We start from the raw sequence: 12,237 nt of genomic DNA, 5'->3' as shown, positions 1-12,237 counted from the left end.
AATAGTTGTGTCTCTACTTTTGTCTTTATCAATTCACGGTAAAAATAAAGTTCAGTACTTGATGAAGTCAGAATTCGTGATTATAGAGAATTAAAACAGAGAGAGCTTTACATTCACAGATGAATGAACATTTATCAACGGTTATTCTGACAGCGAGAAGGGACCTGACGATTCTTTGGTATCGCAGGGGAAGCATCATTTTACGGTCTTTTACCATCTGCAGCAGTACATTAAAAACCTACAACACTGTTTTAAAGACTATTCCTTCAGAGCGCTTCAATCCTGTCAGGACAGGGAGTTTTCTCTAAGGAAATATTATTCTCTGTGCGTTAGGTCTGGGGTAGACATTAGGATTGTTCTGTAATACTGAGGAAATCAAGTTGTTACAGCATTGACTTATAAAGATCTAAAAATAATATTTTTTCTCTTTAGTCAACAAAAATTAAACTAAAATACTATTTTAAAAGTCAGACAACACGATGTAGTAAGGAAGCAGTTAAAATAAAATAAAAATGGTAGTTCCAGAAAAGCAAACAGATTTTAAATATGTATTTATTTGTGATGTAATATTTATGTTGTTTGTCTCAGAATGGGATCGGTGAATGGTTCGGCGATATGTGTGGCCCTCGGGGTCATCGGGCTGCTCGGGGTCATCCTTTGTTCTGCCCTCCCTCTCTGGAAAGTGTCACAGGTAACCATATATATCGTTATTCAGGGACCATCAAAAATGTTTTCTATGGTTTGAATGATCAGAATAGTTACGTTTAATTAGCTGCCTTTTTTTTATCTAACTATTATTGTACCTGACGGTATCAGTGGCCGTTCTAGACCAGATTCACCAGGGGGGCCAAGGTGGGGCCAGTGTTTTTTCATAGGCGCACAGAACAAAAGAATGAAACAATAAAACTGCAATAATTAATGATTTAATAATATTAGGTGAGCCACTTGTGGCTCTGGAACTGCAGGTTTCAGACCGCTGAGCTAGCAGATGGAAACTGTGATCCCAGCTCAATACGGCTGAAGCTAAACGTGAAACAGCTTAATTTTTAAATCCTTGTTAGAGTAAAACTGTATAGATAAAAATAAAAAATATGATTGGTCAAAGTGACCAATCAGTTATGATTACTTTCTCAGTGCATATAATCGTAAGACTTGTATTTAATGCTAAGTCTTCAGTCCAGGGGTTATAACAGGGGCCAGGACCATTTCTACAGAGGCACAGGCCCCTTTTGGCCCCCGTCTAGAACCGCCCCTGGATGGTATAAATACTTTATTTAGACCTTAGGAGTAAGTTTGTGTTAGCTTAATATACATTTGTGGGGTGAATTAAGAATTATGAGACTACCGCCCCCTGTTGGCGTGTCACTTCTCTGATGTCCTCAATTTCTATGACTCAACTGTTATCTTCCCAGTAACTGCTTTCAGCAGCTCCAGCAATCTGTAGTTTGCAGTTTTCAATGCATATATTAATACTTGCAGATTTTATTGGAACAAAAAAAAAAGTTATTTTGTTTAATAAATGGCACAATATCTTTTCATGATTCACATTCAGATTTTTGAATTGGCTTTTTAAATCGCATGACTTGGGTCAAACATATTGCTGTCCTTCCACAAAGCTCCAAATAATAACTGGCTGGTACCGCTGGTTTCTATGGGGCTTTGTGATGACCACTCTAAAACACTGACTTTGTTGTGTTTAAGCCAGTTGTAAAATAATTTAGTGCTGTATTTTGGTCAATTGTCAGTTTGGAAGATCACTTTGTGCCCAAGCATTAAGGTCCTGTTTCGGGATGCTGCTTCAGTGTTTCCATTTACTGTACTTTTCTCACGATGCCGTCTATTTTGTGCACCAGACATAACAATGTTTATTGAGTTAAACCTCTCACTTTTAAGAAAATTTAAAAGCATTTTCCCAAAAATCTTTCCCGTTATTCTTGCACTCAGTAAACAGAAATGCATTTTCTTATTCTGTCTGATTTAATGTCATGCAGTGAAAATTAAAAGTTATCTGTCTCTGTCTCTGTAGGGACGTCATGAAGGCCTTTGGGTGGATTGTGTGAAGAAAGATAGCATGCACCAGTGCAAGGTGTATGAGTCCAAGGTATCCCCTGACCTGCAGGCCGCCCAGATCATGATCATCATCAGCTGCATGCTCGGTGCACTCAGCGTCCTCGTCCTGTCCTGCGGTGCCGACCTCACAACGTGTGTGCAGAACCAAGACGCCATGCCCAGAATGCGCCTGGTGGCCGGGGTGGGCCTGCTGCTGGGCGGCCTCCTGGTCATCATCCCGGTCAGCTGGTCGGCTCGTGTTGCTGTGACAGGAAAAGAATCCCAAAAGAGAGAGATGGGAGCGTCCATCTACATCGGCTGGGCAGCTGGCGTGCTGATGATCCTGGCTGGAGGTCTGCTCTGCTGGTTCAACAGACCCAAATCCAAAGCTTAGGCTGAACTGGCAAGTACTACAGCAACAGTGCTTCAGCTCCAAAAAAACACAAAAAAACACAAAAAAAAAAACACGTACAGAGGCTTCATGTAAGGGACTGATGTTTAATAGATGAGTAGATGAAGGTTTACGTCGCTAAAAACTGGTAGATAACGAGATTGTTTTAAGATAAGATAAGAATTCATTCATTGTCCTGCAATGTTAAAATTAGGGTGTGACACAGTTATACACAGTTTTTAGTGATGAGAAAAAAAGAAACAGTAAAAGAAAAAAGCAAAACAGTCTAAATTAGCTCTAAAGAGGCACAGAGAGTAGAAGATTAGGGTAAATACCAGAGTAAATATTGACCAAAGAAAAATCAATTATTTAATAGTTGAAACACAAACGCCAGCCTATTTACCTAACACACGATAATAGAATATGCAATATTTCCATAACGTATGATAACGTACGAAGCTTTGTACAACATGCAATGTGTATGTTAGGTCCTAGTTAAGGCGTGTGCAAGTTATCTTAGATTTTAGGAACAGTGTAAACAATTAATGATTGGATCAGGACCTGTGCACAATTAGTATGATTTAAACAGATATTATGTGTGTTGGGAGATAATGAACGTGACTGCAGTGGGGAGGGATGCAGCAGTCTGTCACTAAAACAGCTCTGCAGCTCTGCAGCTCTGCAGCTCTGCAGCTCTGCAGCTCTGCAGCAGCTCCACGCATTTTCCTTACACTCCTTCTGTCTCCACCTGCACTGGATCCAAAGGGCAGCCCATGTTTTACCAAAATATGTGAATATTTTATGCTAATTATGACTGGATCAATTACTTACTTCCATATTTCTACTGTAATTTTTTTTATTTCCACCATTTTGTGTTTTTTATGTTATTTATTTATTCTTTGCTTTTCTTTATTTGTTTGTGCTATTTAGGCTGAACTGTTGAATTTCTTTTATTATTCACGGATAATAAATGGAAAAAGTTTGACTTTGAAAATGCATGACAAGTAGAAAATAAGTATTAAGATACAGAAATTGTCAATATAAGCAGGAAAATTAGATATCACAAAGATGTAATATTTCAAGATAACAACTGCCCCCCCAAAATATTTAGTTTACTTATTTTATGCTTCTGTCATTTCTTTTATTATTTCTTTATTCAGAAAGCTGCCAACATTAATCCCCATTAATATGTGTCTTAGAGAAAAAATATATGACTGTGTTTCTCAGATACTCTTCAGCTTCTGCATTACTTTTGATTAATAAAGCATTTTCTATAGCATGTTTGGTTTTGTTTCTCTTTTGTACAAAGATCATCAGCGACTGTTAAAACGTGGTCAGGTAAAGATATGTTCGGAAAAAGGAATAAAAGACATCCTTTTTAAATATATAAAAAAATCATATTTAAATTACATACTAGAAAATCTGTCGAAAACATCGGCTGTATTCTTCTTTTGACCTATAAACAGAAGTTGCTACAACTTTTCAACCTTGATTCAGAGGTTGAAATATTTTCAATCATCTTCTCTTTGGGATTTTCCCCTAGAAGAACCTCGACGCCTGGTGAAGACACTTTCAGGTCCAGCCCCTCTTTTTGTGTGGCACCAATTTTCATTTCGATTCATTTTGATATCAGTTTTTTCAAGAAGTAAAACTGTAAATGGATTATGATAGTGTTATATTTAGAAAAAATGTGTGAGAACTACAAATGATCAAACTCAAAGGTGATCAAAGGCAGAATTACATGTACAAAAAAGGTAATTTTACAGTAAAGTCTCAGGAAAAAGGAACAAAACTCATTAATCTTTTTGGGTAAATCAATGCAGTACCTCACAAAAAAGTATCCACACCCCTCTAAGATTTTCACATTTTGTCACGTTGCAACCACAGACTTTAAGGTGCTTTATTCAGATGTTTTGTAGGTATTTTAAAAACGAAATGAACAAACTGCCTCAAGAATTAATTCTATTTGTAAATTATTTTTATAATTTAGAGTGTGAATGATAATCTTAAATAATAATTAATAATTAACTACCATAGCTTTGACTGTGTTATCAGACAGTTTACCACAAAGCGATGATGTGTGCACAGTAGTCACTTTCCGAAAAATAAGCACAAACAACCGTTCCCTATATATGTGAATTTTTGAATTTAACAATTCCAAGCTGATCAGCATAAACCTGTCATGATTTAATTAGTTTTATGACCCACGTGCAGAAATCACACCCAAAGACCCAAAGAACAACATTTTGTCAATATGTTGAATGAACGCCGCCACACCGGCTGACTTGTGTGTCGGGCTTGGCGGCGGATGGAAGAGGAGGAAGGCGGATGGACGGTGGCTGAAACTATGTGATGGACGAATGAATGAGTGGAGTGTGCACAGCAGCCTTTCTGATTGAAGGTCAATGGAAGGTCCTGAGGATGGGCTGACGGTGGAAAGTGGGCAGTCAGATGCAGGTTTGATGCAGCGGCAGTGGACAACTGTGGCAAGAAGTCAGATTCAGGTATTAAAAACCAGGCGTAGACTAGAACAGTGGTGTCATCAGCAACTAGACTGTGGTGTCGGTGAAGTAAATAGGGAGCAGTAATGATTAGAGAATGGGGCCGAGGACACACGCCTGGGGGGTCCCCGTGTTTAGGATGAGGGGGATGATGTGTTTTTACCCATCTGGGCGGTCTGTGGTCTGTTCCTGAGAATATCCAGAATCCACATGCACAGTGCACTGCACTGAAAACAATAATGTCAAATTAAGGTTATAAAAGACGGCTGGAAAAATGTATAACAAGTACTTTGACTAATCAGGAGTCAACCGAGTTATTGTGAATTTTACTGGTTGGCCAGTGAAGACTAACGTATGCATAGTATTATTCTAAACACTGATCCAGTAGGAGAAAATTAGACATTTTATGCTACATTTAAGGTTGTAAGGTCAGAGCTACATGGGACGTGCTTTTTATCTGAATTATGTGCTATCAAATTCTGCAGTTTTCTGAAAATCATGCATTTTACTTTTATTATTTCTATAATCTATTTTTAACATTGCATTGCTATGTCAGACACAGAAAAATCTCACCTGCTACTTGCTTATAAGGCAAAAACACCATAACTACACTTTACAGACACACTTAACGAGACTTAATAGTTAATATTGTAGTTCAGAAACAATATTTGAGCTACTTTAGTTAGACCGTTATGTTTACTTACGCAACGTCTGACCACTTGTTTTAAAGTCTTTATTACAATTCATGTGCAGCTTAATGATGCTTCAAAAGTCACATTAACGGTGAAAATGAGATACCACAGAAAAATACAATGTGCAAACCCTTGTGAATATCTCGGGGAGGTGTTGTCTTAGTGGTTAGAGCAGTGTGCTTGCACTCAGAGAAGGATGCAAGTACCCGGTTCGATCCCCAGCGCCTGCACTCTGGGTCCCTGAGCAAGACCCTTAACCCCAGATTGTTCCCCGGGTGCTGCACATGGCAGCCCACTGCTCCCCAAGGGGATGGGTTAAGATGCAGAAGTGAATTTCTCCATTGTGACATTGAATAATGTTCAATTATTATTATTATTAATGACGAAAGGAAGTTATACTATTGTGTAACTAAGACAGGTCAGTGAGGTTTGAAAGTTGTTTATTAAGAAACGTAGGACAGGACAGGAACCACTGGAGGCAGAGACAGCAGGTTAGTGATCTTAGAAACGCTAGTGCTACAACAAGCAGAGGAGGAAGATCACTAACCTCTAGTGTTGGACACAGAGTGCCGGCTCGTGTTCAGAGGGCGTGAGCTGGAGTTCGGAGGTCCGGGGACCGGCAGGGTCTTCAGAGCTGAAGGCAGGCAGGCAGGTAGGCAGGCAGGGCTTACAGGGCTTTTCCAGGCTTGTGTTCCAGAGGACAGTCCGTGCTCGGGGCTGAGCGAGCAGAAGTCCGGTGAGTGTCCAAGCGGCAATCCACAGCAGGGTCAGGGCACAATCCAGGTCCGAAAACAAGCTATCTTCAGAGGCACACAGGAGTTAGTCAGGCTCGATTACTCACAGACAGAACGGGTCGGGCACACGGGCAGGCAGACAGAATCAGAACGGGGTCAGTTAGGCTCGGTAACAGAAGACAGAACAGGTCGGGTAACAGGCAGGCAGACAAGCAGAATGAACGCTGGATTAATTTTTACCAGGATGACTCGCTATAATCTGGCTCTGATGACTGGTCTGAAGGCTGTTATATAGTGATGGGAACAGGTGGATCCGGTGAGAGCTTATCCCAGCGGGGGTGGAGCTGGGCAGGTGTGTGGAGTGAATGATCAGACCAGCATCAGTGCCGAGATCATTACATATTTATTTACAAACCCAGGTAAATGTAAAGATAAAAAAGGGAGGCAGAGGCAGGTTAAAAACCTTTAGCTGTGCAGAAGATTTTGTCAACTTGAACAGAGGAGTGTGCAGATGCTGGTTTAACCTTCCTCAATCTTTAAGTCCAGCACACTGCCTCATCAGTGCACGTTTTTGAACCTCTCATCTTCACAGCTTCCTCAGTCTTAAACAGCACTGCTATATGAGAGCAGGATTCAGCCACACCAGACATGCAGGTGCAATGAGTAGAATCGAGCTTCCCACTTGAATCAAGAATAACGCAGGGCTTTAGTGAAGTCTCCCTCAGCCACTGGGAGTGCAGAACCTCGGCAGAAATAGAACTGTAATTAGCACAGACAGAAAAAAGAGAACAACTGCCATATAACAGCAAATTGTTCACCAAGATAACTCAGTGCTTTTGTTGACATTTAAACAGGAGTAATGTTTATGTTGTTTACAGTGTTAATAAATGGTTATTGATAGTGTAGTTATTTCACTTTTATCAGAGACTCAGCACCAGTAAAATTGTCTTGAATTCAGATGAAAGTTTAATAACATAAAACTTGTTCCAAATGGAGTCCGGCCACATATGATAGACGTAATGTGGATTGTGAAAATCTCCAGCTTCATAAATACATTAACCGATATTCCCCAGCTTTATTTCCAACATAAATGCCAGGCTTAAAATAATTTTAAACAACTTTGTGCTGCAGACATCGGAGCGGAGGAGGATCACTGTGAGGTGAAGGTGTGTTGTTCACGTATTAGAGGTGGGCGATATCGGAAGTTTTTAATCAATCAGATACCAAGTAAATACAGGGTCTGTATCACGATACCAATACTGTTTAAAAATATTTAAGCATGATTTATCATGAAACTGTTGACCTTTTGGTCTTTTTGTGATTTTTACTTTATTATTACAACTGAATAATGATAATAATAATAATGTTCTGTTCATAGTGGAGGGGGGGGGGTTCTAATCTGCCTCTTATGATATTATATCTTCCAAACCTTATGCAATTTTGTTTGTGTTGTGTGCATTTGCCTGTTGCATTAATTTTATAATTTTGGATATGGGATAAATAAAGGATTATCTAATGTTATCTTATCTTAGATACTTTCCTTCTTAACAAAGCTTCTAGTCAGAGTGGCTCATGTTACCCTGAGCTACCTCTATAGTTATGCTGCTATAGGCTTAGGCTGCTGGAGGACATCAGGGTCTATTTCTCTCTCTCTGCTGAGTTCTCCTACTGCTCTCCAATCTGCATTGTTTGTTGTTATTTCAGCTTTTAACTTTTTATTCTCTGTTATTTTCTCTTCATAGAAGGTACACCTGGTCTGGCGTTCTGTTAGCTGTGACATCATCAGGGGAGGCAGATCATCCTCTATTACCATCTAACATAGAAAGTACTCCTGGGTCAATGTGAGCTTCTGTGCTTTCTGTGTCTCTGCTCTGTCTTCTCTAAGCCCCAGTGGGTGGAGGCAGATGAGCGTTCACTCTGAGCCTGGTTCTGGTTCTGCTGGAGGTTCTCCTCCCTGTTAAAGGGGAGTTTTCCTCTCCACTGTCGCTTCATGCATGCTCAGTATGAGGGATTGCTGCAAAGCCATCAACAATGCAGACGACTGTCCACTGTGGCTCTACGCTCTTTCAGGAGGAGTGAATGCTGCTTGGAGAGACTTGATGCAACCTGCTGGGTTTCCTTAGAGAGGAAACTTTCTCACCAACCTGGAGGATCTGATGGAGTCTGACTTTGGAAAGAACCTTCAGATGACATGTTTAATTAATTGGGGTTATATAAACAAGCACGCTAATACTACCTACGTAAATATGCTGATGTTCTTAAATATTGTAAAAGATTAGGGCCACATGTTTAAAAAGGACACGTGTCATTTCTTTATTTCTTCCCTCCAACTTTCTTCTGGGGATTACGTTAATGACTTTACTGAAGGCCTGATCTCATGTGACTTGGTGGTTGACTTGACTCCCCCTAGTGGTCTGGCTCATTTTCGTTGCTTTAAGGAGAGGTTGCAGCTCACTTCAGCTTGCTGTCCTGTTTGGTACTTGCCTTGCAGCTTTTTTCTTTTGCTGTGTTTTTCTATTGCACTTGTTTTGTGTTGTGTTGGTATGTTTTAGAGTTTGCATCATTCTGTTTTCTGTGACTCCAGCACTTTTCCATGCAGCATTTTGTCTGTTGCAGTGGATTCGGGTCATATGTGGTGCATTTTCCCATGTTCGGCGCAGTACACTGGACTTGCTGGACTGATCATCCATTCAAAACAAATATAATTTAAAGTCTTTCAAGTTTTAACAATGTAGAAAAAAAACGAATGTTTAATACATGAAACTCTTAAAGTGACCAGGAAGTAACTGAGCAGAGGCCACATCCTGTTTCTTATGACTTGTGTTTCCTCAAACTCAAATTGGCTGAGAACTTAATTTGTTTACAGGTTAAAGACAGCTTTGAGATTGACTAGTACATGTAAGGTTAGCAAAAGTTTTAAAAGGTAAATTTAGTGAAAGTTTCCTTCGACCCATATTAATTACGGGCAGCTTAGAAATAGTTAATTTTCAAAAAAGGTAAGAAGCTCAATTTTTATCTGTATTTCAGTGAAATTTTCAGCCTGAGGGTGAAAAAATGGATTTAACCTTAACTTATAGTTGTTAAAGGCTATATTGTGTGTTATTTGATCTGATTAGTTAGTTTGGGTATATTGAACTGAATAACTGAAAGGTCTTAAACCCTTTTTTTCTCTTAAGGTAAGTTTAGTCAACTAAAAAGTTACTTTAAAAAGTCAGACAACACAGGGTTGTAAGGAAATAATTTGTTCACGTTACCATACGTCAGTACTATGAGAACATTTCAGTTCAATTCAGTTTTATTTATATAGCTGCAATTCATGAAACATGTCATCTCAAGGCACTTTACAAAGTCAAGTTCAATCATATTATACAGATTGGGTCAGATTATACAGATTGGTCAAAAATTTCCTATATAAGGGAACCAGTTAATTGCATCAAAGTCTTGACAAGCAGCATTCACTCCTGGAGAAGTGTAAAACTACAGGGAGAGTTGTCTGCATTGTCCATGGCTTTGCAGCAATCCCTCATACTGAGCAAGCATGAAGTGACAGTGGAAAGAAAAACCACCCATTAGCGGGAAGGAAAACCTCCAGCAGAACCAGGCTCAGTATGAACGGTCATCTGCCTCGACCGACTGGGGGTTAGAGAAGACAGAGCAGAGACACAGAAAGCACAGAAGCTCACATCTTCCCACTGTCGCTTCATGCTTGCTCAGTATGAGGGATTGCAGCAAAGCCATGTACAATGCAGATGACTCTTCCTGTGGCTCTACGGTTCCCCAGGAGTGAATGCTGCTTGTCGGGACTTTGATGCAATCAACTGGTTTCCTTATATAGGACATTTTTGACCAATCTGTATAATCTGACCCAATCTGTATAATATGATTGAACTTGACTTTGTAAAGTGCCTTGAGATGACATGTTTCATGATTTGGCGCTATATAAATAAAATTGAATTGAATTGAATTAATCTGTTCTACATTAGATGGTAATAGCGGGTGAGCCGTCTTCTCTAGATGATGTCACAGTTAACAGAACGCCAGACCAGGTGTACCTTCTATGAAGAAAAAAATTACAGAGAACAAAAAGTTAAAAGGTGAAATAACAACAAACAATGCAGATTGGAGAGCAGTAGGAGAACTCAGCAGAGAGAGAGAAATAGACCCTGATGTCCTCCAGCAGCCTAAGCCTATAGCAGCATAACTATAGAGATAGCTCAGGGTAACATGAGCCACTCTGACTAGAAGCTTTGTCAAAAAGGAAAGTTTTAAGATTAGTCTTAAAAGTAGACAGGGTGTCTGCCTCACGGACCAAAACTGGGAGTTGGTTCCACAGGAGAGGAGCCTGATAGCTAAAGGATCTGCCTCCCATTCTACTTTTAGAGACTCTAGGAACCACCAGCAGACCTGCAGTCTGAGAGCGAAGTGCTCTGTTAGGAACATACGGGGTAATCAGAGCTCTGATATATGATGGAGCTTGATTATTAAGGGCTTTATACGTTAGAAGAAGAATTTTAAATTCTATTCTTGATTTAACAGGAAGCCAATGAAGGGAAGCTAAAACAGGAGAAATATGATCCCTCTTGTTGATTTTCATCAGAACTCTTGCTGCAGCATTTTGGATCAGCTGAAGGCTTTGAACTGCATTTTGTGGACTTCCTGATAGTAAAGAATTACAATAGTCCAGCCTTGAAGTAACAAATGCATGGACTAGTTTTTCAGCATCACTCCTGGACAGAATGTTTCTAATTTTGGAGATATTCCTGAGGTGAAAAAAGGAAACTCTGGAAACCTGTTTAATATGGGATTTAAATGACATGTCTTGGTCAAAAATAACACCAAGATTTTTTACTTTATTACCAGAGGCCAAGTTAATCCCATCCAGATTAAGTGATTGATTAAGAACTTTATTTTTTGAGGACTCTGGCCCAAAGATTACAACTTCTGTCTTGTCAGAATTTAAATGCAGGAAATTTAAAGTCATCCAGCTTTTGATGTCATCAAGACATGACTGCAGTCGAAGTAACTGATTGGATTAATCAGGATTTATGGATAAATATAGCTGAGTGTCATCAGCATAACAGTGGAAATTAATCCCATGCTGTCTGAACAAACTGGAATCTGTCCGACAGATAAGATTTAAACCAGCCTAATGCTTTTCCCTTAATCCCTACAGTATGCTCAAGTCTTTGTAGGAGAATATTGTGATCAACTGTATCAAACGCAGCACTGAGATCTAACAGGACAAGTATAGACACAAGGCAATTATCTGAGGCCATGAGAATATCATTAGTGTACCATTTAAATGGTAGTTCCAGAAAAGCAATCAGATTTTATGTATGTATTTATTTTTAAATTATTTTCATATCATGTGTCTCAGAATGGGATCCTCTGCAGGTCAGAAGGTTTGTGCGGCCCTCGCGGTCCTCGGGCTGATCGGGACCGTCGTCTGCTGCGCCCTCCCTCTCTGGAGAGTGTCAGCCTTCACAGGAATGTACATTAGTACCGAACAGGTAAACACATTTTATGATTCAGAGACCATCTAAAAGTGTTCTGTTTTAAATTATCACAATAGTTATGTTTAATTAGCTTTCATAGCAGCTATTTAGATGCTATCACTACATTTCTATAGGCTTGATGAACATTTTTGGGAGGAATCAGACTTCTCAACATAACTGAACAGTTTAGATTTTAATAGAATGATAAAAAAAGTTGTGTTTTTACCACACATAATAATGTTCATGTATTTAAACTTTTCGCTTTGAAAAAACTTTTTTAAAAATTCCCCCCCAAAAAAACAATTCTTCCATTTTTCTGGTATTTTGCAAATAGAAAATAAAATATACTGATCTGTCTGAAGTCAGGTGGTAAGA

The 12,237-nt window shown here is 39.4% G+C and overlaps 1 protein-coding gene across 1 annotated transcript; it reads left to right on the top strand.

Annotated features, from left to right (window-relative positions):
- Positions 1-592: 592 nt before the first annotated feature.
- On the top strand, positions 593-2,460 carry LOC105932694 (claudin-3). The gene is made up of 2 exons (XM_012871946.3): positions 593-691; positions 2,027-2,460. The coding sequence occupies exon 2, from the start codon at positions 2,072-2,074 to the stop codon at positions 2,441-2,443; it is 372 nt and encodes a 123-aa protein (XP_012727400.3). The 5' UTR covers positions 593-691; positions 2,027-2,071; the 3' UTR covers positions 2,444-2,460.
- Positions 2,461-12,237: the final 9,777 nt, after the last annotated feature.

This window comes from Fundulus heteroclitus, chromosome 16 (genome assembly GCF_011125445.2).
Source record: "Fundulus heteroclitus isolate FHET01 chromosome 16, MU-UCD_Fhet_4.1, whole genome shotgun sequence".
In the NCBI taxonomy this organism is placed as follows: Eukaryota; Metazoa; Chordata; class Actinopteri; order Cyprinodontiformes; family Fundulidae; genus Fundulus; species Fundulus heteroclitus.
This window is presented reverse-complemented; position numbering and strand designations above follow the sequence as displayed.